This window comes from Coregonus lavaretus (genome assembly GCF_964263955.1).
Source record: "Coregonus lavaretus genome assembly, chromosome: 27".
Taxonomy (NCBI): domain Eukaryota; kingdom Metazoa; phylum Chordata; class Actinopteri; order Salmoniformes; family Salmonidae; genus Coregonus; species Coregonus lavaretus.
Window position 1 is genome coordinate 14,852,619 of NC_140014.1, and position 27,124 is coordinate 14,879,742.

Consider the following 27,124-nt stretch of genomic DNA (forward strand, 5'->3'; position numbering starts at 1 on the left):
AAGGGAAGAGAATGGGTGCTGGCTGATAGATGGTACAATTTGGAGAGGGAGAGAGGCAAGGAGTCTTATGAGTTTAAGAATTGATGAAGACAAACGTCGGCCTGACTGGAGTAATAACGTGGGTGGGCTCATCCTGGTCCTTATGGGCTGTGTCTCTGCTGCATCGTTCTGATGCACTGCTTCCCCTCGCAGACACACCATGCCATCCAACACACCTGTCTGAGTACTGTAGGGGAGACTGAATAGGCAATCTACTGTACCACAAAACACATCATAATGATATATTCATCTCAATGACCTCTGGGCTAGAACTGGGATAATCAATCCGACCTGATTCCAATGTTGATGACTGAAAATTGTAAATTAATGTGTGTGTGTGTGTGTGGGGGGGGGTGTTCTACTAAGCTATATGGAATTGTTTTAAGAAGGTCATACCAAGGATAATTTAGCTATTTGATTTAGAATTTTAAGACCCCTTCAAATAATAAACAATTATTTGATGAAAAATTGTATTTGGCCGTACTGCTATTAGCCCATACAAACTAATTTAATAACAGATTCACTACATTGAACAACAGATAGTCCCCCCAAAAAATCTCATGGAAGTTTGTTTTTAAGTGTCTGTCCCATATCTGAGAGATATAAGAAAGATCAGGAAACATTTGTAAAACATTTTTTTACATGTCAACTGTACTGGGGGACCTTCAGACAAGTCTTGTGAGACCTGTGGGCGTCCTAGAGCAAAATATGTACGTGTTCGTGAGAGTCTCACCTTTTCACAGAGGGGTCATATTAGTGTGTAGCCCAAACTGTTTGGATTCTACAGACAGAAGTTGGCAGATCGGCTGTACCGACTTCAGATGAGTCCCAAGACGCTTGTCTTGGGACTCTCCAAAACGGAGAACACCATCGTGTTTGTGAGAGTTTCTTCGTTCGGACGGTACAGACGATTTTGTGAGAAGACCGATTTTTGGGATGCCTCATGGACTGACAAACACCGCTTTAGCTCTGTCACCTTTCACGGCAGACGCGGAAGTGCGACATTTATTTTTATTTTATATCACTAGCTTAAACTGACAGATTTTGATGGGGATTGTGTTATTATGCTAATTCGATTTTCATGAGGGAGTGGACATCGACCTTAGGTTAACAGGTAAATCACCTTGTTCCAAAACTACTGGAGACACCAGCATTAGATATGTTGAAAGATATGAGTCTTAGGAATCTCAATATAAATGAGATGAGAACTGTTTTTCAATTTAGCATTTGAATAGCTCTCTACTCAATGTCATGTATAAAAGGGTTATTAGCCTTAACCTTACCTTTGTCCTCATCTGCAAATCCATTCGTCTGTTATCTACTGCAGCATTTAACTCCAACACAACACAGTGTAGCCTCTCTCAGTCCCATTAACTCTCAGCTGTTCAATATTTGCTGCAGTCCATCTCACAACTATTGCCCAGTACATTGGCAATAACAACATGTTGAAGGCTATGGATGTATTATCTTTCTAGGTATTTTACAACACAAATTCAAGTCATTCAGTCATCATTTAATACCTCATTAGGGACTTCATACAGTGCAGAGCCATAACTATCGACCAAAGTATGTCACAAAAATCTCTTTGACTCTTTGAGGTTGTCCTTAAGTCTTCATGGAGAGATTTATAATAATAATAATAATAATAATAATAATAATAATAATATGCCATTTAGCAGACGCTTTTATCCAAAGCGACTTACAGTCATGCGTGCATACATTTTCTGTGTATGGGTGGTCCCGGGGATCGAACCCACTACCTTGGCGTTACAAGCGCCGTGCTCTACCAGCTGAGCTACAGAGGACCACCCATACACAGATTTCTTAGGTAACGGTTTGCTTTTATAATCTGAAAAATGCAGCGGTGATGTATTCAACTTCAAGCATTGGAGTCAACATGGGCCAGCATCCCTGTGAAACACTTTTGACACCTTGTAGTCCATGCCCCTGATGAATTGAGGCTGTTCTGAGGGCAAACGGGGGCTCAATGTTAGGAAGGTGTTCCTAATGTTTTGTACACTCAGTGTATTGTCTATAATGCTGCAGTACAGTGAAATGTCCCAGTTTAAAAGGACTCTCTGCTTCACATACTGAGTCCTTGATGTAACAGGGTCTTTTGTCAGGCTACAACTACAGTAGATACGTCCACAGCATATATAAGACAGAGACAATAGAATAGTGCTCATACTACAGGCGTCAACATTGGAAGGGCTGGAGAGAGAGAGAGGACAGAAAGAGAGAGAGAGAGAGAGAGAGAGAGAGAGAGAGAGAGAGAGAGAGAGAGAGAGAGAGAGAGAGAGAGAGAGAGAGAGAGAGAGAGAGAGAGAGAGAGAGAGAGAGAGAAGGACAGAGAGTGAAATACAGAAAGAGATAGAGATAGAAGGTGAGTGATGAATGATGATGAATGAGGAGGGGGTGTCAGAGAGATAATCCCCTGCAATAAGGACCCCTGGGCCCAGTTTATCAAAAATTATCTATCCGGATTTTGGTTATCGGATAGGATTAAATGCATAGAAATACAATGAATAGAACGAGAATCCCCATTCAATTCATTGATTCATTCGTTCTATTCATTATATTTCTTTGCATTTCATTCTAACCGATATGCGAAATCCAGATAACTTTTGAAAAACTGGGCCCTGAGGGCAATAACCTGCGTCTAGTAGAGAAACCCTCCCTCCACCTCCCCACCACTGTCTGTCTGTCTGTCTTGCCAGAGAGGTGCTGGATCCCAAAACCATTTCCTTGTCCTCATCAACTGTCAAACGTATCAACAACCAATATTCAATATATACAGCCTCCTGAAAAACATCCACAAACGTCAATCAAAACTGAAAAATTAAAAATTAAAACAAAAGCTATGCTATTTTCTCATTAACTGATTGAGGCAGTAAAGACTCCCATGGTGATCATCTCACCAACACAATGGTTGTCACATTTACGATCTTCAAGGTGAAACCTTTCAATCCTGACATCCTGTAACCGGATTTTCTGATGGGTCAGTCTATCTGTCCGTCAAAAAAGAGTGGTGACCCCACCCCCTCCATTAGAACCCATGTAACCGCTAGCGGCACCGGGGCAGACGTTAAGCCTCTCTGGCTCCGGCTATTGATTGGCCCTTATGGTAATGGTCATCTTTCTCGCTATCTCCTAATTGGCTAAGTGATGTGATTGATCCTGAGATTGTTCCCTAAATTAATTTGCTGGGCTGGCTGAGACTGTGGCCATCAGTGAGCACATCACATAGGCCCCCATGCTTGAACCACTGGAGCGGTGTGAGACAGAGACAGCTGTAATGGCCCTGTAATTGATATGTCTAACTGGGAAGCAGGAGGAGGGGCTGCATTAGCGTTGAGGGAACGTTGAGGGAGCGTTGTTTATGGGTTATTACGGCGATCATAATGTGATCACACTTTACACAGAACACTCTAAGATTGTGTTGTCCTTCAACACATGACTTCTAGGTGTAGCCCTTTCCTGCAGTCAATGACCAAAAGCGCCCTCTTTCCCTCATAGGTAGAATGTTACTAATATTGGTATTATTTTCATAATTAATAAAGATTTTCAAAAGACCCGACGAAAATCCAGTGTTTCTACGTCAAACAGTTTTGCTATAGTTCAGTCTTCTGGGATCTATATAAAGTGTAATATTGGGATGCAAACTCAAAATTGAGTACATTTCAACTCTATATCTGACATGGTACAGGTGTCTTCTTTTTTTAAGCCCATAACCATGTGTGTGAAGTGTATACTTTTGTTTCAAAGTAGAATTGTTTAAGACTACCAAGAATCACTCTGTTTGACCCTGATTTAGCCCACTGCAGTATAAGGTTAAAAGCACAGAATGTGAACCAAGACAGCCAGCTTATCAAACCCTACAAATTGAAGGCCAAGAAGCAATATAATGTGCTGTTCATTCTGCTACAAATGCTGAATATTGATCATAATTTCACCAGTACAGTCTCTGTAGTATTCACCCAATATCTATTTATATTCGTACAAATATTCACATCACACCCCTCCTCTCTTTCCTTTGGGTAGTAGAGGTTATAGCAGACTGCATGGTTGCAGGGTCTGTGAGAGAAAGTGTCTGTCCGGAAGGTTCTGCACAGCGGAGAGTGTTATCTCCCTCCCATATGTTTACCCCAGGGCCATTCCACTCCCTGTAATTGACTGTCTAGTATGGAGCCTGGGCCCAAGCCTCAGTCTGCACTGGAAGGAAAACTTTAGTCCACTTGTTTCTCCTGTCTGTCACTCGGTTAAAACAATTAAAACAGTACCGCAGTGCCCCACAGTGACGGAGACAGACACACGGCATAGCTGTAAGCCAGCTCTAGAAAGAGGCCAGAGTTCCCGACTTGGAATTCCGAGTTGGATGACCGTTCAAAACATATTTTCCCAGTCGGAGCTCGTTTTTTCCTGAGTTCCCAATTGCCTTGAACTCACTGAAGTCAGAAATTTCCCAGTTCTGAGTTTCCAGTTGTTTTGAGTGCGCAGAAGTCATGCTGGTTTGACAGCATGGCTAATGCATTCAACCTTTTCCGGGCCATGGTGTTGCGTGTGAATGTTTATTTGTTTAAGATGGGAAAAGAGACCCTTAAAACCAGACTTGGACCACACACCCTCTCCACTGAATAGCAGGGGAAGCAAAATAGGGATTGCTTTGAATTTGCGATTTCCAACTTGTTGTAATGTTTATGTCCAATGGCCGATGAGCACCGATTTGTTTTATTTATCTTTTAACTTCATATGACAGGGATTGAAAAGGATTTGGCAGTAGATTGTCGATGTGATTCATGGGGATGACTGCTTGTCTAGCTTGCTAGCTAAGATTTTGAAAGTATGATGTTGACATGATCAGTCCAATCAAAGCTACTGTAGATATAATTGTAAAATTATTTTATTTGTGGCCAATAACCTTGAGCCTTCTTGGATGGGCGCTTCTAATGTAAATCTATGGCAGCACCCAAGGGGGCTTGCTTTCTAGCTCTCACTGTAGATTTTGCAGTGACGTAGTGTCCCCATGAGTGACAGAACACTGAGCCAATCACGGCGCAACTAGAGATTATTACCAACCCCTACGCTCTGTATTTTCCGCGGGCTGCCCCTCCACCACAGAAAGCACTGAGCTAGGCTGAAACACCTGCATTTTGGAGCTGCCTTACATTATTTGCAAACTGATATGTAACATGTATTAATGCCAAAATAACATGTAAAACAGGCACAAAAAAAAAACTGTTATTTTATTTTTTTGCTAAACAGGTGAGGCTCTGCCCCACCTGCCCTGAATGACGGGTTGCCACTGACCACGAGCAAATTCATTGTATAATTTTACTTTGCCTGTAAGAACCATGATGAGCATGGTCCAGGCATGTCGCAGCCTCTGACTCCGAGTAGCCTTCCATCAGCCTACTAAAGGTTGCACCTTGGCCGAAAACTGCATGTCCGGCAGCTCGCAGGCTGTCAATGATAGCTCGCAATTGAGAAATAATCAGTAGGCCTAATATTACATCATTAAATCTGTGAAATTTTCCCCCCGCCATGCTGTTTATAGGCATTTAACACCATTGTGCCTTTTGCCATCTATTTTCCCAACATCAATCGGCTAAATCACATTGTTATAATCTTTCCATTCAGTTACAAAACTAACAGTCCTGGGTGAGCCCCATATGCGAGCGCACCTTGACCGCTTTGCGGTTACAATGTAGCCAAGCTGTGTACAGTATGTACTCTATGTGCCTATGCGCCAAATGAAAAAGTACAGGATCATTTGTATCTCGATAAAGCAAACAGCTCTGCTTGGCTTGGTCAAATATTATGTACAGTATGCTGCCTGTGTCTTTTACATTGGCATTTACTGTATTTCAATATTAACAAAGTAAGCATTTACATTTGTCAGGAGTCATACTATGATGTAGTGGAAATTAAATATACAAGTTCATTTAAACATTGGCGCCAATAAAAGTCCATGTTGGAGGAAAAGCAGAATGCTCAATTAATGTGCTTGCTGAGAATACACTTTTGTTATTCATCTTTTGTTATTCCTCATACTTTTCATGATTATTCTGTTTCTTCACGATTTGTTGTCAGATATGTAGCCTTCTCACTTTGGTTGTTGTTCAAAAATAATTTATAGAAGCCTAGCTGCAGGCTACGTATTTTTTTCAAATGTGAAACCCTTTTATTTTCTCCCATCTTAAAAGGGAAAGACTCTCAAGGTATAGTACAGTAGAATGATTGTTGTTCCAAATGTGTGGTTTAAGAACCAAAATGCAATTACATTATGTATGCAGCGCTGTTCTTTGTTTCTATTGATCAAATTAGGCCTACACAATAACAAAATATGCAGGCTGTATATGAGTATCTGGCCATTTTTGTTGTAGTAGCCTTTATGAATGAAATGGTAGGAGACCCCTGCTCTAGCCCAAACTGTTCAAATATGACCCATATGACTAGAGCTTCATTTTATTATTTATACTGTATATTCGGGGCCGCAATTTATGGATATATATGGCTGCCAAAAAATATTGAATTTGATAATGATGAATTTATAATACGTTTGCAATATTATTTTTATGTGAAAATAATCAATGACCAAATTTAAACGCAAAACTTCAATTTGCATTTTCAAGTTGAGAGTTCTTGTTCAATGCCCTTCCAGATAACACTGTCATATTGAGAAAGAAAAATTGTTAAAAGATAAATCAAAGTTCACATTTGTAAATTGTACTACATTATTGTGGGAGGAGAAGGATATTTGTGTTGGTCACAGAATTGGTAGGGTTTCAGACCTGTCAATGAATTATTGGGATGGGATTTTCAGGGAAGGGAGTAGATTAGTAATCTAGTCATTAAAACACTTTTTCAATATAATTTATTGTGGCAAAACCTAAGTAAAATAGTTGTGTTCTGTTCTTAAATATGGATTCCCCCTGTTAAGAAACAGCATAGCAATACAGGAAAATTTACCGCCCAGCATTTGCACCCCCATTTTCAGACAAAATCAGGCGCCCATGGGGGTGGGAGGAGGTGTGTGTGCATGGGTGTGTGTGTGACTGTGCTTGTGTGTGTGTGTGTGTGTTTGTGTGTGTGTGTGTGTGTTGACATTATTATGATTTTCCACTATCAGCCTCAACACGAACCATGAATCATGACTACCACACATTATGTGGAACTGCCTCAGTAGCTTCTATTCAGATAAAACGTGTTTTTCAGGTGAACATATCTAGCCTCTATGTCTCTATGTCAAACCAGAAGCTAGAAGTCACATCTAATGACAGCTAAATCCTATGTGTTACCGAGGCTCAGATTAAACCATTAGCCTCTATGATACCTGATACAGCAGATGAACAAACAACAATACAATGCTCTGTGTCATAGCCATCCATATCAGTCCCATCAGGTAGCTAGTGTACACACGGAGCCTGAAGGTTCAACAGTTCCATAGGAATCACTGCAGAGAGACAGACAGAGCAGGAATGATACTGTTCCTCCCAGTTAAAAAGGTTAATCCGTTTATCAATGTACATTCAAAACCATTCTATGAGTCAGTTTATAATAAGAATCCTCTGGAATGCCATAGCCTTTGGGCTTGTCTTTCCCCATTGGTTTATAGCATTGTTATACTGTATAATGTTGTCAAGGCCACAGGACGTTCAACTGTCATTGTAAATGAATGCATAGATTTAATATGTAGGCTATTGTCTGGGCTATCAGGGTTCTCTGTTGTCATATGAGATCAAAATATAATTTAATTAATATCCCATAATGATCCAGCAGTGTGTAAGTCTTGTTATAAAGGCTCCCACACTGCATTCCAGTAAACATCCATTCAGGCCTGGGCTTAGTAAACCGAGCAGGGTGAGGTTAAATTTGCACATCATCTCTTGCATCATTCCAGTGTTAATACTAATTGTAATTATTTTGCACTATGGCCTATTTATTGCCTTACCTCCATAACATGCTACATTTGCACACACTGTATATATTTTCTATTTTCTGTTGTATTTTTGAGGTTGGGGTTTTGTTTTACCCCATATGTAACTCTGTGTTGTTTTTATCGCACTGCTTTGCTTTATCTTGGCCAGGTCACAGTTGTAAATGAGAACTTGTTCTCAACTGGCTTACCCGGTTAAATAAAGGTGAAATAAATCAAATAAATAGAAAAATAGCAGGAGTAAGAGGGAGATACAGTGAGAATGTCAACACATTGCAGTGAACTCTCCCACTTTCCTCCACACATACAGTGAGTCTCCAGGGAGAAAACATCACATGCATCACCACAAACGACCTCAGAGCATGCCAGTGTGACTATTATGGGGTGTGAGGTCAGGGTCAAGGGTCAGAGGGTGACCGATTATTATAGTAACCAGCCCAGCCTGGCCCAATTATAGTGAGAGAACCACCAGGTCATGATGGTATGATATCTTTGGCCATCTCCTTTCCACACTAGATGTTATGTGTGTAGCTCATTAGAGTGTTGTTCTATTATTACTACTCATTCCCCTATTGAGGGTTCTCTCGTCATATCATCCATCCCAGCAGAACATCATTACGGTGTGTTTGTGGTAGAGAGAGCTGTTGCTGTTCCCAGTCCATGATAAAAGCTGCAAATGGACACCACCTTCGCTGGAGAAGCAGGGGTCATTTTAGATTGCCTAATGGATGGGAATATCCATAACAGTATGGGGGATACCATTTCCCATTATGGCCAGGGCCTATTACTAATGTCTCCTATCATTTTCATATGGTGGGAGATGAGGAAACTTATTCTGAGTTAGAGGTGGATGAGATTGCCAATACTGAAGATGCACTTCTGAAAAGACTCAAAGAAATGTTGAATTCACTTAGTATAAGAGGTGGGGGACCACTCAATTGCCAGGTAAAGCATACAGTCATTGACATAGAGATAAATTCACACGTCTTTTATGACTGCGTACACATCAAATTGGAGGGCCTACCTCTTTGAAAGCTAATTTACGAGAGTCCTCCAGTTCCAAGTTTTTAATAAGAAGAATTAGGAGGGAGAAATAACTATGGGCGTTCCCTAAATCATTAGCCATTAGCAAGTTAGTGTGCGGTGTTAACAAGACACTGTCTATAGGAGCTTTATGTCTGTTTATAGGTTCCTGTGAATCTTAAAGAGGCCCTTAGAAAGTGGAGTCAATCAATAGCTTTTCCTTACCAGTTGTCTACGTCCGCCATAAATCATCCAACATCTCAGTCAAGTAAAACGTATTCACATACTTACACAAAACAATATGGACGCCTGAATAAAAACCTCGCTCCAAGTTGTGAAATAGTGGCCATTGTTATGGGGATGTGAGTAAATGTCACATCGACACAATAAATTACTCTCGTCTGGCTGCCATTTCCACAGGTGTTAAGGATTGGGTAGCCTATCCACAGCTGGACCAGTCTGGTGACTTAACTCCATTCTTCCAGCTCAATGTGGACCCTGGTTATAGTTATTACTGTGTCTGCAGCTAGATGTATTGTGAATGAGCCCTACTCTGACTACAGTCTAGGAGATAAATGTAGATAGACATGTCACATGGCATACTATTTTAGGTGCCTCTGCTGATCACAGATGATGGTCTTCAGGGGAGGAGGGGAGAACATACTGTAAGTCTGTGTGTCTTATCTCCTTAGCACCAAGCTGCTTTAACCAGGCTTTGGGGGGGGGAGACTGGATTTTCAGAGTGCTGTGAACAAAATATTCACCCAGAGATTGACAGGGAGGAGGGCTTTTTCCTTCCTGTCTTACCGAAAACGCTGAGCGAGCGAGGGGGGCTGAGGAGCGAGGCTGTCCGAGGGAGGCTGAGCGAACGAAGGAGTGTAGACAGAGCGAAGATATAGGGACAGAGCAGACGGAGTGTGCAGTAAGCCACGAGAAACACTCCAATCTCCATCTGTCCTCTAATTACCATGGTACTTGCAAGACGATGCAATTTGCATGGGAGACGACTAACATTAGAACACCATCATATTCACATTCAGCTCCATGGTTAGAGCAGTAAAAAGAAGAGATCGAATACATAGGTTACTTTCTAAATGTAATCCGTTACAATTGTGCAATCCAAAATTGTAATCAGTAACGTAACTTTTGGATTACACAAACTCAGTAACATAATCTGATTACTTTCAGTTACTTTTGGATTTCTTTCCCATTAAGAGGCATTAGAAGAGAACAAAAGGATCCATCAAATGCATTTGGTGCGTCATCATAGTGGTCTCTGATTGGTGGTCATCATTTGGTGCGTCATCATATTGGTCTCTGACTTGTGGTCAGACTCGCTCAGGTGGAACTAACTTAAACTTGCACCTTTTTTCAATGCTGAATTGAATATCATTGAGAAAACAGAAAGGTCTCATAATGTATCTTTCTAATGTAACATACTTTCTGAATGTAAAAGTAATCCAAGAAGTAATCCAGTCTTTCAAAAGTATTTGTAATCTGATCACAACATTTTAGCTGGTAACGTAGATTACAGCTACATTTTTTGATTTAAATGATAACATTTAATCAGTTACTCCCAGACCCAGATCATGACATATTCTCAATGATGCCTGCTTAACACCAGTGGTTTACTATATCAAGACCATTTTCATGTTGTTGACATGTTACTGCCTGAAACAGTGCCTTGCCCCTGAGCAGAGCATTTAAAATGACCCCCACTAGCCCCTTTTGCCATTACAATTTTCTGTAATTTTCAGATTTGAATAATAATTATATTAAGCTGTCAGTCACAAACCCTACTTGTTTGGGGAAAGCCGAGATATTGTCAGATCACAAACAAAAAAACAAGATTCACCCAACTTCCCCTATTTACCATTTAAATATCCCCCATAAATTCTGCATGCATGAGGCCAGGAACACTATGCATATGTGCAGTCCAAATTCAGCAGTCTAAGTAAATCTGGATCTCATATTAGCACTGATATCAAATATTGTGCTGTACGGTGGGCTGAGCCTCAGTCATAAGATCATTCTGTCCTCTGAACCTTGTATGAAAACCCAGTCTTTGGCACAGTGAACATCATGCAGCACAGAAACCTCAGCAGAATTGTGTCCAGATGCGCAGTGTACAAAGATAGAGAGACACACAGGCTCCTGTTGAAATAGCTACAGTATACCTATCATTTAATCCTGCAAATCTGACTGTATACGAATACCCAACAGGCACTACCTAGTCTCCACATCCAAAACAAACGTTCAACACAAAAACCATCTTAAAATTGACATCTGGACTTTTAGCAGATGGTCCTGTACTTTTTAGATAAGCTAGCTGTTATCCCTACTCCTCATACCTAGCCTATCACCAGAGCTGATACTTCAGTGTTGGTCCAGAAGTTGTGTTTGGCTTGCTGTGGCTGGCTGGTATGATGGTTGACATGCTGTGGCCGTTCATCATAGCCAGGGAGATGGCAGACAGTGGATGGCCCACCTCTGCTGCTAACGCCTGTCTGGGCAGTGACACGTGTGTGCCAGTTGTGGCCCTCTACATCTGCGGGGTGGGTATCTCTGGGAAGGGTCAGACTGAGCAGGTTGGGTCCTAGTCCATCCATCAATGTCCAACACACTGGGACTGAACAGCACAACAAGGAGCTCTCTGTAGGCTGGAATTCAGTTGGAATGCATGTTTCCTGGGAGAATGTTACCTGGAAGTTCAAAAAGCTTCCAAAAGAAAGTAAGCCAACAAAATACACAGCATTTACTATTGACTGTAACCAAAAAACTCAAGCCAAGTCACGGTCAAACTCACAAACATCCCCCGAAAAATGTAGCAGTGTATTCTCCACCCAATACCACCCCCAGGTCTCCCACACATACTAGGTATGCCTGTCAGTCCTCCGCTGTTTCTAGACCTTTCATGTACTTTTCAAAGTTTCAGGTATCACCTAGGGCAACCTTGCCTTTGCCCAGGGCAATGGCACTGCTCTGCACGTCCACACACCTCACACACACGTACAGGCTCTTTGATTGTCTCAGCGCCTCACTGTCATTAACACTCATTAAGGATGGGTTTATTGAAGGCAGCGGTTTTGAGGCATCCTCTGGGTTATTCATAGGAGCCCTCTTCTTGAAATGCAGCAGGATGGGGCTGGGGACAGCTTCCTATATAGGTCACATCTCTCTCTCTCACATTCACAAACACACACACACATACAGTCACAAGCCACTGCAGATAAAGCAGCATACACTATAGAGTAGATTTTTGCAGTCATGAATGAAGCTCAGAATGGCTCATGATCGAGGTAGAAACAATGATTGTTGTGTGAGAGAGAGAGAGAGAGAGAGAGAGAGAGAGAGAGAGAGAGAGAGAGAGAGAGAGAGAGAGAGAGAGAGATGTGGTTTGGATGTACTGTATTAATAGATACAAAATAAATGGACAGCCAGTTATCATTAATCATGTGAGACAGGGTTTTTACATACATACACATAAACCTTATTCAACAGATACTTATTGAATACGCAGGGCCATTGATATGCATTTACACGATTTTGATAATGCATTCAATCAAATATGCATTACATATAATTAGGGTTAAATATGCACTATGGTAGAAACAATGGAAATCAAGAGTGATCCCAAACGCTGGGTGTAAATACACAATGAATGAAAATGTAATATAAACATATTCCCTTGAGTGAAAATATAAATATGAAGGAACTAAGCCAAAAAAAACAGTAGAATACTACTGCAGAATAATGATGATGTTCATGACAACGTTGATGATGATGAAGGTGATACTGAGCTCTCCAACTGTTTAGTATAGTCTTGCATTATCTGCTAAGGACTGACTGTTACAATGGTAATAATGTTTCCTGTCAAAGTATCTTCCTGTTCTTTCAACCAATGAGAGTCATTCCTTACTACTGTCACTGTCAAACCTGGGTTTTCTATTGGAAGGTTAAGTTCTAGGCTTCCGCTCAAGAGTCACTTGAGCAATGACTTTGTGAAAATAACTACACAAATTGAACTGCATTGAGACAAGTTGTATTGACTTTAAAATCTTTCGAAGGCAAGTGAATGAATCGTATGTCCTTCTCTACCATTGAGACCACATAAATGCTCAGGACTGACTGAGCACTCACCAAACAGCATGGAAAGAAAGGTGTGTGTGTGTGTGTTTGCACATTTGCCTGTGTGTGTGTGAACCTTGTTTCCCAATGGCATCCTGTCTCGAGTCGAATGCCACAGTGAAGGTTCACTGCCCCTCTGTATGACCTGGGTCATTCAGTCCTCACCTAACGTCTTGTCAATGACCCACATCTCAGGCGTGTGTGTGTGTTTGTCTGCCGCTTGGCTGGGTGGGCGGAGGAGACAGATCTGGGTCAGGGATTTCCCATGAGCCTGTCTGAGACGAGTGTTCTATTCAATCACACGTCTGACATGGACGAGAGAGCTGAGAACACTGTGGACACGCACGCATGCACACATACACACACACACACACACACACACACACACACACACACACACACACACACACACACACACACACACACACACACACACACACACAAACACACACACAGAGAGAGGGAGAGAGAGAGACACACACACACACAGAGACACACACACACACCTACTAGAACAACACACACATGTACAGTATACAGTGCCTTCGGAAAGTATTCAGACCATTGACTTTTTCCACATTTTGTAAAATGTATTAAAAAACAGAAATACCTTATTTACATAAGTATTCAGACCCTTTGCTATTAGACTCGAAATTGAGCTCATTTCCATTGATCATCCTTGAGATGTTTCTACAACTTGATTGGTAAATTAAATTGATTGGACATGATTTGCAAAGGCATACACAGTTGACAGTGCATGTCAGAGCAAAAACCAAGCCATGAGGTTGAAGGAATTGTCCGTAGAGCTCCGAGACAGGATTGTACCAAAAAATGTTTGCAGCATTGAAGGTCCCGAAGACCACAGTGGCCTCCATCATTCTTAAATGGAAGAAGTTTAGAACCACCAAGACTCTCCCTAGAGCTGGTCGCCCGCCAAACTGAGCAATCGGGGGAGAAGGGCCTTGGTCAGGGAGGTGACCAAGAACCCGATAGTCACTCTGAAAGAGCTCTAGAGTTCCTCTGTGGAGATGGGAGAACCTTCCAGAAGGACAACCATCTCTGCAGCACTCCACCAATCAGGCCTGCATGGTAGAGTGGCAAGATGGAAGCCACTCCTCAGTAAAAGACACATGACAGCCCGCTTGGAGTTTGCAAAAAAACTAAAGGACTCTCAGACCATGAGAAACAAGATTCTCTGGTCTGATGAAACCAAGATTGAACTCTTTGGCCTGAATGCCAAGCGTCACGTCTGGAGGAAACCTGGCACCATCCCTACGGTGAAGCATGGTGGTGAAGCATGGTGGTGGCAGCATCATGCTGTGGGGATGTTTTTCAGCGGCAGGGACTGGGAGACTAGTCAGTATCAAGGCAAAGATGAACAGAGCAAAGTACAGAGAGATCCTTGATGAAAACCTGCTCCAGAGCACTCAGGACCTCAGACTGGGGCGAAGGTTCACCTTCCAACAGGACAATGACCCTAAGCACACAGCCAAGACAACGCAGGAGTGGCTTCAGGACAAGTCTCTGAATATCCTTGAGTGGCCCAGCCAGAGCCCGGACTTGAACCCGATCGAACATCTCTGGAGAGACTTGAAAATAGCTGTGCAGTAATGCTCCCCATCCAACCTGACAGAGCTTGAGAGTATCTGCAGAGAGGAATGGGAGAAACTCCATAAATACAGGTGTGCCAAGCTTGTAGCGTCAAGATGGCTCAAGGCTATAATCGCTGCCAAAGGTGCTTCAACACAGTACTGAGTAAAGGGTCTTAATAATTATGTCAATGCAGTGGCAAAACAATCAATGCATGCGAGCAAAGCCACTACATAACACAACACTAAACAATACATTAATTGCACTATAGCGGTGCCAAACGGTGCCCACAAACGGTTAGGGCCTACATAAAGCTGTCCCAACAGCAGTCCCAACACCTTACCACTGCTACACCTGGCTATCAGCGGAGCCTTGTCTGGCAGCATTTACTGCCTTTAAAAAAAACATAGCTGATATGGCTGACTTGCTTAAACAAATGTGGTTTCTACTTACAATTGAGATGTAGAAACTATGGCATAATGGGACGACGAGCGGATAAGAGGCAATCCGTAATTTCGATTAAGACATTAATGAGCGAGCTAGGACGGACGTAGTCAATATAACTATTTGTTCAGCACTTTTGAAATGTACAGCAATATAATTTAGAACATGGGCCATTCTTACGGTGTTCTCCCTGGACACCAAGTCAGAACCGTAGGATAAATAAAGGGGGCATATAAGCAGACAATGAAAGCTCTTACAATATTTGATAGTGACATTTCTCTAAAACAGGCTATAGGCTACATGTGCACCATCAAGTCAGAACAGTAGGCTAAGTTATGAGGGAGGAAAGGGACCACATTATTAGGGTGAGGCACATGGGCTACTAACAGATTACTACACAACATACACTTAGTATTACTTTTTTTGGCTACAGTATACATATCTCCCTGGCATATGACGTAATTTATGCAGCAGCATACAATACATTTTTGGACTCAACTTGTTTTTGGACCCACCTTGTCACTTGAACAGGAATGTGGCGCGGTGGTCCTTCTTGTGGGCCCGAAATCCCGATTTGGAATTTCGAGTTGGATGACCTTTCAAAATGATTTTCCTTATTTTCCCTGTCGGAGCTAGTTTTATCCGAGTTCCCAGTTGTCTTGAACTCACTGAAGTCTGAGATTTCCCAGTTCCGAGTTTCCAGTTGTTTTGAACGCGGCAGAAGTCATGCTGGATTGTCAGCATGGCCAATGTATTCAAACTGTTCTGTCCCATGGCATTACCCCCTTTTTCGTGATCTTCAATTACAATTGGTATTTACGATCTTGTCTCATCGCTGCAACTCCCCTACGGATTCGGCGAAGGTCAAGAGCCAAGCCACACTGCTTCTTGACACACTGCTCGCTTAACCCGCAAGCCAGCCGCACCAATGTGTCGGAGGAAACACTGTCGAACTGACGACCGAAGTCAGTTTGCAGGAGCCCCGCCCGCCACAAGGAGTTGCTAGAGCACAATGAGACAAGGACATCCCGGCCGGCCAAACCCTCCCCGAACCTGGACGACGATGGGCAAATTGTGCGGCGCCTCATGGGTCTCCCGGTCACAGCCTGCTGTGACACAGCCTGGGATCGAAACTGGGGCTGCAGTGGCGCCTTAGCACTCATTGTTGAATTTGTGATTTCCAACTTGTTGTGTAATGTTTATGTCCAATGGCCGATGAGCACCGACACGTTTTATCTAAAATGTATCTTCATATGACAAGGATTGAAAAGGATTTGCCAGTAGATTGCCGACTTGATGCATGATGATGACTGCTTGTCTAGCTTGCTAGATAATATTTTGAAAGTATGATGTTGACATGATCAGTCCAATCAAAGCTACTGTAGATATAACGTGATTTGACGTCATTTTATCTGTGCCCAATGACCTTGAGCCTTCTTGGATGGGCACTTCTAATGTAAGTCTATGGCAGCACCCAAGGGGCTTGAATATTCAAGCTCTACCTGTAGGTTTTGCAGTGACGTAGTGTCCCCATGAGTGACAGAACACTGAGCCAATCACGGCGCAACTAGAGAACATTACCAACTCCTATTTTCCGCTGGCTGCCCCACCACCACAGAAAGCACTGAGCTAGGCTGAAACACCTGCATTTTGGAGCTGCCTTACTGAAGAAAGCAAAAAAGATGTTTGTATGCGGCTTTATTAACTCAAAAACTTTGTGTGTTTTCTTACGTTGTTTGCAAACTGATATGTGACACGTATTAATGCCAAAATAAGAACATGCAAAACAGACAAAAATGTATTATTATATATTTTTTGCTAAACAGGTGGGGCTCAAAACACTGAATGACGGGTCGCCACTGTGTAAATGTGATATTTCAGTTTTGTATTTTTTATACATATACAAAACTGCTTTGTCATTATGGGGTATTGTGTGTAGATAGATTAGGGGAAAAAACTATTTAATCAATTTTCGAATAAGGTTATAACGGCAGGGCAGCAGGTAGCTAGCTTAGTGGTTAAGAGCGTTGTGCCAGTAACCGAAAGGTCGCTGGTTCTAATCCCCAAGCCGACTAGGTGAAAAATCTGTCGATGTGCCCTTGAGCAAGGCACTTAACCCTAATTGCTCCTGTAAGTTGCTCTGGATAAGAGCGTCTGCTAAATGACTAAAATGTAAATGTACCGGAAAATGTGGAAAAAGTCAAGGGGTCCGAATACTTTCCGAATGCACTGTATTTGATAACATTTGCTGTGATGACTCAAATCCATCCTTCAATTTCTCCCCCTACAGTAATGGACATAGTATAATACACTTTGATTACAATCAAATATTGTATTTCTTACACAGTGACAAATGGCACCTGGAGTTGAAAACAACAGTTTAGAAATAACTTTGATGAACAAAGTTTTGAAACTCTATTTACTAATTCAATCCTTATCGATTGAAATGCTCAAATATCTTGGAGGCGTTTGGGGAGGAACTAAATTGGTTTCAATAGATTTCATGGTGTGACAGTTTCTAGCCAGACTGTGTGACTGTGTGATTGACACACAGGTTGTGAGTGGCTGTAACCTCTGCCTCTGTCGTTCTTAAGATGTGCTCCATTGATCTAACATATTCAAGCTGCCACATCACATTGCCATAATACTAGTGATGGACTCACCATACACTCTAATCATATCAAACAGCCCTCCCTTATAAGACCTATACCCATTGAATAGAAGCTATTGTTTACTCTGTGACAGACTGTGTTTCATTTACGTTATCAGCACAAATATAGCTTGCTACTGTAGGCTTTATTCAGAATAGGAATGAGTCACAAATAATATGTATTTATGTACCTGAAAATGTGCAGTGTACAACCAACATTGCAAATGTCAAATAGTACAGTATAGTTTCCACACACATAAAGCGACCACGACATACACACACTCCTCTCCAGCGTGGGTGACCTCATGACTTCAACGTCCCTCATCAAGCATGGCCACTCCATCTCCATGGAGACACAGAGGACATGTGTGCGGACATTTGGCACTGGACATGAGAGATGAAAGCAATTACAGCTCTTGAGAGGCAATTATATGTGCCTTGTGGTGGCAAAGCCCCATAAATAACAGCATATCCACTGGTGCTTGTTCTGTGACGGAGGAACAATAAGGTTGAGAAAAGAGCACTCCACGTGGTCTGCTGTGATGTCCAGGGCCCTTGTGCTCTGTTGCACCATAAGAAAGAGGGTCAATCTGTTTGAGAAAGGCTTAATGATATCAAACATGAGGACTATTTCTATGGATTTGACACTGAGCTACAATACGGAAGCATGGAGATGAAAAAAACCCCGAAGTCTGCTAAGAAGAGCATGTTGGGCCTTATGTCTGGCTTTTGTAAGACACAGAAAATCGTTAAATATAAATCTGCCAGCACTGGTGCTTGACTGCATGAACCCCTCCAAGTCCCTATGTCCATGAGAGACCGGTGGGAGGTGGGGGCCACATTTAAATCTGAGATTCAGAAACGGTACAAGGGGACAAAGGGATAAAGAATAATTTCCTAAATATAGACTGTGCCTGTGATTTCAGTGAGGGCTTGATAGTCTCGTTCGCCTCAGCTAAAGCACTTGATCTGCTGAGAAGGATGCTAAATAAGCAGCTTATGACACAGGCGCTAGCTAGCTTCCCCGGTCTATGGGGTGTTTGTCAGCGTAAGTAGTTATGCGAGTTAAACATCAAAGAGCTCGGACCGCGTTTCTATGTGGCAACACCACTTCCACCGCCATCGAGCTAAAAGCCTAGGAAATTCCTTTAGTGTACGCAATGCCAGGACACAGAGAGACAGCATAGATGTATGCATGTATGAATATGGTTTGTCCTGTATTTTTCCTGTATGATTGATGGATTAGAGACACACAATAACAAGGACACCCACATAAACACGTGAACATTCGATGTGAACATGTGAATGTTCGATCCATGCTGCCTGCAGGCAATCCAGGCTCCAGCATTCAGTAAGAGTTCCCTGAGGATAGACCTGCCCTGGGGTTTTCCCATTAATGTCTGGCATAATTCCCTCCACAACATTCCCAACACATATCCAACCTCTTCCCAACCCTCAGACAACCTCTCACAGGTGCCACAATAGTCTCAGTCTATGCCAGTTGTTCACTCCTTCCGCAACATTCCCAACCTATTCCAAACGCTCAGACAACCTACCATGGGTCCTTCCAATGTCCCTCTGATGTTTCCCGGAGACAGTGTCAGTTTTTCTCTCCATCCTTCTTGGATCGCCTGCCTGGTGTTTGCACATTTTTTTTTTTCAAGGGATTGTGATAATCTTCTGAATGCAAATGAGGGTGCCTCTTGAAGGTAATAATCACCTGGGTTCCCCCAAGGTTGCTCTCCTGCTCCGAACACATGAATAAGTAATTAAATGAAATCTAATTTCATTTACTTCATTTACAGAGCAGCTGAATCACATTCCACCTGCGTCCTCGGAGGAGGGCACCCGTAGGATCCTCAGGTTTTTTAGGACTATTTAAAACATCATACAGAAATGAATATGTGAAGAAATGCAGAGTATTTTGAATTCATGCCAAGATAACAAAGGAGAAATCGAGGCGATGGAGCTGAAAGCAGGAAACATAGTGAGGCATGACTCCATGGATGGGTTTTTAGACAAGCAGCTGCCATTCTGCATAATGTTTAGATTGCATAGGAAACTATATATAAAACACCATAAAGTTACTTGAAGCGTTATTCCTCTCGTCTGTATGTCTCTTGGTATTCACTAACAGCCACGCTAGGATTTAAGACCAGTACATATTTTAACTTGAACCAACTTTCAAATATACAGTGTACAGTAGACCTTCACATCTCAATTACATGTAAGCTGGGGACACTGTAAGAAATGTATCTTTATTCGTCCAGGTTATTTTCAAGACAAACCTCAGTGGTAAGTACAGTAACATAATGCATCTATTGTTCACATGTACAGTATGTCATTTACTATATGCTGTTCTCAATAAGACAGTGAAGACAACTCCTTTTAAAACCTTTTGTAAATCTCTTCTTGCCCATCCAGTGGATACAGTATCTGTCAGTCACTTGTGATTTCAAACATGATTGGAGATCCGGGTTCTTGACCTGAAGATGCTGGTCACCACCGCTGTCAGGTACACTACACTAGGAGTCATGTGACTGTGTGACACAGACCATAGTTGGCAGTCGTGCCGGGCAAAACAGTTGAACTCTATGAGCTCGACGTGAGAACAATACCTTTCCCTCGGCTGTTTCCCCAGATATTTAAAGCACAGTCAACAGCCAAAAACACCTCACCACTCCTGATTCACACTGGAATCACATGTTGTTTTTACAGTAGAGCAGAGCTGGAGCCAGGGCTGGGAAGTAATGTGGTGTAGCCTGTGGATATCAAAACAGTGGTACACAGCACAGCAGCAGAGTATTTCAGTCGTCTGCATTGTCAGCAGCCCTCTTCTCTCTCCAGAGGTGATGATTGTATACTGAATATCAATGCTTAGTTTAATCTGCTATATTAAATCAAATCAAATCGTATTTTTCACATGAGCCGAATACAACAGTTGGAGATCTTACCGTGAAATGCTTACTTACAAGCCCTTAACCAGCAATGCAGTTAAGAAAAAAAAAAGTTAAGAAAATATTTACTAAATAAACTAAAGTAACAAAAATAATAGAGTAATACTAAAATAACAATAACGAGGCTATTTACAGGAGGTACCGGTCCTGAGTCAATCAAATCAAATCAAATCAAATTTTATTGGTCACATGCGCCGAATACAACAGGTGCAGACATTACAGTGAAATGCTTACTTACAGCCCTTAACCAACAGTGTATTTATAAAAAAAAATTAAAAAAAAGGTATAATAAAACAACAACAAAAAAAGTGTTGAGAAGAAATTAGCAGAAGTCAAATAAAGTAACAGTAGGGAGGCTATATATACAGGGGGGTACCGGTGCAGAGTCAATGTGCGGGGGCACCGGCTAGTTGAGATAGTTGAAGTAATATGTACATGTGGGTAGAGTTAAAGTGACTATGCATAAATAATTAACAGAGTAGCAGCAGCGTAAAAAGGATGGGGTGGGGGGGGCAGTGCAAATAGTCCGGGTAGCCATGATTAGCTGTTCAGGAGTCTTATGGCTTGGGGGTAGAAGCTGTTGAGAAGTCTGGACCTAGACTTGGCACTCCGGTACCGCTTGCCGTGCGGTAGCAGGGAGAACAGTCTATGACTAGGGGGGCTGGAGTCTTTGACAATTTTGAGAGCCTTCCTCTGACACCGCCTGTTATAGAGGTCCTGGATGGCAGGAAGCTTGGCCCCAGTGATGTACTGGGCCGTACGCACTACCCTCTGTAGTGCCTTGCGGTCGGAGGCCAAGCAGTTGCCATACCAGGCGGTAATGCAACCAGTCAGGATGCTCTCGATGGTGCAGTTGTAGAATATTTTGAGGATCTGAGGACCCATGCCAAATCTTTTCAGTCTCCTGAGGGGGAATAGGCTTTGTCGTGCCCTCTTCACGACTGTCTTGGTGTGTTTGGACCATGATAGTTCGTTGGTGATGTGGACACCAAGGAACTTGAAGCTCTCAACCTGTTCCACTACAGCCCCGTCGATGAGAATGGGGGCGTGCTCAGTCCTCTTTTTTTTCCTGTAGTCCACAATCATCTCCTTTGTCTTGGTCACGTTGAGGGAGAGGTTGTTGTCCTGGCACCACACGGCCAGGTCTCTGACCTCCTCCCTATAGGCTGTCTCATCGTTGTCGGTGATCAGGCCTACCACTGTTGTGTCGTCGGCAAACTTAATGATGGTGTTGGAGTCGTGCCTGGCCATGCAGTCATGGGTGAACAGAGAGTACAGGAGGGGACTGAGCACGCACCCCTGAGGGGCCCCCGTGTTGAGGATCAGTGTGGCAGATGTGTTGTTACCTACCCTTACCACCTGGGGGCGGCCCGTCAGGAAGTCCAGGATCCAGTTGCAGAGGGAGGTGTTTAGTCCCAGGATCCTTAGCTTAGTGATGAGCTTAGAGGGCACTATGGTGTTGAATGCTGAGCTGTAGTCAATGAATAGCATTCTCACGTAGGTGTTCCTCTTGTCCAGGTGGGAAAGGGCAGTGTGGAGTGCAATAGAGATTGCATCATCTGTGGATCTGTTGGGGCGGTATGCAAATTGGAGTGGGTCTAGGGTTTCTGGGAAAATGCTGTTGATGTGAGCCATGACCAGCCTTTCAAAGCACTTCATGGCTACAGACGTGAGTGCTACGGGTCGATAGTCATTTAGGCAGGTTATCTTAGAGTCCTTGGGCACGGGGACTATGGTGGTCTGCTTGAAACATGTTGGTATAACAGACTCAGACTCATGTTGAAAATGTCAGTGAAGACACTTGCCAGTTGGTCAGCACATGCTCGGAGTACACGTCCTGGTAATCCGTCTGGCCCTGCGGCCTTGTGAATGTTGACCTGCTTAAAAGTCTTACTCACATCGGCTACGGAGAGCGTGATCACATAGTCATCCGGAACAGCTGGTGCTCTCATGCATGCTTCAGTGTTGCTTGCCTCGAAGCGAGCATAGAAGTGGTTTAGCTCGTTTGGTATGCTTGTGTCACTGGGCAGCTCGCGGCTGTGCTTCCCTTTGTAGTCTGTAATAGTTTTCAAGCCCTGCCACATCCGACGAGCGTCAGAGCCAGTGTAGTACGATTCAATCTTAGCCCTGTATTGACTCTTTGCCTGTTTGATGGTTCGTCGGAGGGCATAGCGGGATTTCTTATAAGCGTCCGGGTTAGAGTCCCGTTCCTTGAAAGCGGCAGCTCTACCCTTTAGCTCAGTGCGGATGTTTCCTGTAATCCATGGCTTCTGGTTGGGGTATGTACGTACGGTCACTGTGGGGACGACATCATCGATGCACTTATTGATGAAGCCAGTGACTGATGTGGTGTACTCCTCAATGCTGTCTGAAGAATCCCGGAACATGTTCCAGTCTGTGCTAGCAAAACAGTCCTGTAGCTTAGCATCTGCGTCATCTGACCACTTTTTTATTAACAGAGTCACTGGTGCTTCCTGCTTTAGTTTTTGCTTATAAGCAGGAATCAGGAGGATAGAGTTATGGTCAGATTTGCCAAATGGAGGGCGAGGGAGAGCTTTGTATGCGTCTCTGTGTGTGGAGTAAAGGTGGGCTAGAGTTTTTTTTCCTCTGGTTGCACATTTAACATGCTGGTAGAAATTAGGTAGAACGGATTTAAGTTTCCCTGCATTAAAGTCCCCGGCCACTAGGAGCGCTGCATCTGGATGAGCGTTTTCCTGTTGATTTATGTCCTTGTACAACTCATTCAGTGCAATCTTAATGCCAGCATTGGTTTGTGGTGGTAAATAGACAGCTATGAAAAATATAGATGAAAACTCTCTTGGTAAATAGTGTGGTCTACAGCTTATCATAAGATACTCTACCTCAGGCGAGCAAAACCTCGAGACTTCCTTAGTATTTGATTTTGTGCACCAGCTGTTGTTTACAAATATACACAGACCGCCACCCCTTGTCTTACCGGAGTCAGCCGTTCTATCCTGCCGATGTAGCGTATAGCCCGCTAGCTGTATGTTATCATTGTCGTCGTTCAGCCACGACTCGGTGAAACATAGGATATTACAGTTTTTAATGTCCCGTTGGTAGGATAACCGTAATCTTAGGTCATCCAATTTGTTATCCAATGATTGAAGATTGGCTAATAGGATTGATGGAATAGGCAGTTTACTCGCTCGCCGTCGGATCCTTACAAGGCACCCCGATCTACGTCCACGATATCTCCGTCTCTTCCTCACGCGAATGACGGGGATTTGGGCCTTGTCGGGTGTCTGTATGATATCCTTTGCGGCCGCCTCGTTGAAGAAAAAATCTTCGTCCAATACGAGGTGAGTAATCGCTGTCCTGATATCTAGAAGCTCTTTTTGGTTATAAGAGACGATGGCAGAAACTTTATGTACAAAATAAATTACAAATAACGCGGAAAAACACACATAATAGTACAAATGGTTAGAGGGCTGTAAAACAGAAACCATCTTCTCCGGCGCTGTTCAATGTACTCAATGTGTGTGGGTACAGGTTAGTCGAGGTAATTGAGGTAATATGTACATTTAGGTAGGAGTAAAGAGACTATGCATAGATAATAAACAGTGAGTAGCATTACTGTGAATGTATTAATAGGAAGGCAAATGAGGAATACTGATCAGGTGAAGGTGTCAATCAGGACTCAGGAGGCACATATTCAGATGTTTGTTACAACATAAAAATATCTGCATTTGTGTTGGAGGTAGTTTAATTATTCTAATATTTATCTGTTATCCATCTATCAATGCCAATCCAACTCTCTGTCCCTCCATGTTTTACCCATCTATATTTGTGTTTTTCTGTCTCTAGCATGCAACCTTCCACACAGTCAACAGCATCCACAGAGAACGCACACACACGCACTCACACACACACACTCGCACATGCACACACACACAACGTGCCACATGGCTGCAAGCTTGTCACACCACCAGCATCTTAGTCAAAAGAGGAAACAGAGGGCTGTGTGTGTGTGCCGCCGGGACACGGCGTGTGTGCGTATCTAATTGGGTGACAACTTACAAACATCACAATCTCAAATTAAAGACAGAATAGATAGAGGGAAGATTATGTTTTCAGCTTCTAAACCACTTTAGACCCACGCCCCAATCCCCTTTTCAATAATTCACTGGGCTATAATGAGGGTTGTGGATGTGAGCTGCCTTCCAGAGGAGGGGAAGGGTGTTAGTCTGCATTCAAGCCCTGGGCGCCAACCTGTGCATGGTTAATGAAGACCCACAGCCTCTCATGGTTCCCCTGGCACCATAGAGCTCTGCTTGGAGAATGAGCCCTGAGCAGAGTCAAGCTCGATTAAAAAGGCTGTCAGTGGTGTGTGGCTCTAAAGAAGGCTACCACTGTCACTACAGACCAACGTCAACACACACTTTACAGGAAGACAGGGACGGGGGAGACAGAGGGGATGATATTTGAGGAAGAGGAGAAAGGGTATTGGTGAGGAGAGAGGTGGAGGAAGAGAAGAAAATATTGGGAGAGGGTTTGGGGAGGGAGGGGTGATTGTCCTAGCTACCTCTTGGCTTCAACTTGTCATCTAGGGACCATAGTGCCCTGGGTACACCTCCAGTCATTCCCCAGGGTGAGGCTGCCATTGAGGCATGCAGGGAACCCCATTGGTATCTATCTCTGACTAGACTAGCTATGGGCTCCCAGTCAAATAAGAGAAAAGCCTTCAGAAGATCCCCAAAAGCTTAGTAAAGTAACTGTTCACCAATAAAAAATAAACTAAATCCAGCATACATAAATAGCATTTAATTGACAATATACAGAACAGATATATAGCAGTTTGTCTTTGTATTTTCTCTGTTCTAGCAAACATACAGTCATCTGCATCATTAAGGGGAATGTGTAGCGTAATCAATTATTTCGTAGAATGGGAGAGGGAGAGAAAGAGAAAATGAGAGAGAGAGAGAGAGAGAGAGAGAGAGGGAGAGTGAGTGAGGGAGAAAAAAGAGAGAGAGAAAGAGAGAGTGTGTGTGCAGGGTCTGCTGAGTGTGGCTCCCCTGACGGCTGTCGGACACGGTCGGCTCCCCCCCTCTCCCCATCGCTCCTCATACCTCGCCCTCTCTCCTTCACTCTGTGATGAGTCCAGTCGTCGGTCCAGCGTGTGGTCCGTCTAGAGCAGGATACGGTATTTGAGTGCGCGGGGGACCCTGTTGATGACCAGTCTGCCATCGTAGCTGAGAGAGGCAAAGAGCCATGGGTCTGCTGAGGACCACTCTACTGCGTACACACTGTCCTCATGCTCCTCAAAGGTAGAGATGATACTGTCCTGCAGGGGCTCCTTACTCCTAGACCACACATGCACGCACACACACACACAGATTCACACACACAAATTCACGCACACGCACACACACAAAGAAAGTGTGAATACGGAGTTGAATAGGAAGAGTTCTTATTTTTTTATTTTGAGGGGGTGGATCAGCTTAAATATTGCAGATAGATAGTAGCTTCCATCAACGTAATTGTCTGCATAATTTCCAATCCCCCATATACAGTGCATTCGGAAAGTATTCAGACCCCTTCACTATTTCCACAGTTCCTCTGTGGAGATGGGAGAAACTTCCAGAAGGACAACCATCTCTGCAGCACTCCACCAATCAGGCCTTTATGGTAGAGTGGCCAGATGGAGACTTTTGGCAAACACCGTTTGGCTCTTTTAAGGTACAAACTGCAAGAGGACAATGATGTAGTTATAACTAATGGTACAATGGACGTAACTACTACAGTGACAAGTGTTTGTACCCCTTTAAGTACAATTTGGTAACTTTTTTTCTGAGCGTGTGCATGCTATTCACAATGTGTAGTGACAGTTATTTGGCACAGAAATGGAACCATCACAAAATAGGGCATTGGCACAGAATAGGTGAAGTTCAAGACCAGAGAACTAGAATCAGAGTACCAACTCTAGATTCAACTGATCAAATTGAATATAGAGTAGTAACTGTTGCATTGAAAATCTGATGAAAGATTATGACAGTGGACAGTTATGGTTGAGATTGGTACAGTATGGCTATAAGAGGGGGACAGTTCTGGACAGATATGTCAGAAAATGGTCAGTGTTGACAGCTTTGACTGAGTGGACAGATATGTCATAAAGGTTTTGACTTAGTGTCCATACTTCTTGTCCTGGTGGTTATCCTCTTCGTCGCTGAGGTCATCGTCGTCCACCAGGTGACCGAAGGGCTCGGAGGAGATGGACACCATGTTGGACAGAATCACCCTGCTGTCACTGCTGCCGGTCAGCAGCAGCTGATCATGAGAGTGGTTGTAGCGCACGCTCCACACCCTGGGTGGTGGGCACACACACACACACACACAGAG

General features: G+C 43.2%; 2 protein-coding genes across 2 annotated transcripts in view; both read right to left on the reverse strand.

The window, feature by feature from the left end:
• The window catches only part of LOC311102607 (myelin transcription factor 1-like protein), a gene marked incomplete at both ends in the record, with an annotated part of 591,893 nt that overhangs the window by 156,318 nt on the left and 408,451 nt on the right, over positions 1-27,124 (reverse strand). The gene's annotated exons all lie outside the window — the stretch shown is intronic.
• The window catches only part of LOC311103165 (EARP-interacting protein homolog), a 68,719-nt gene continuing 67,123 nt past the window's right edge, over positions 25,529-27,124 (reverse strand). The window contains exons 8-9 of the mRNA XM_084144713.1: positions 26,922-27,089; positions 25,529-26,088 (exon numbers count right to left, since the gene is read on the reverse strand). Coding sequence (XP_084000839.1) covers positions 25,914-26,088; positions 26,922-27,089 — 343 coding nt within the window. The 3' untranslated portion in view covers positions 25,529-25,913. The remainder of the gene's footprint in view (positions 26,089-26,921; positions 27,090-27,124) is intronic.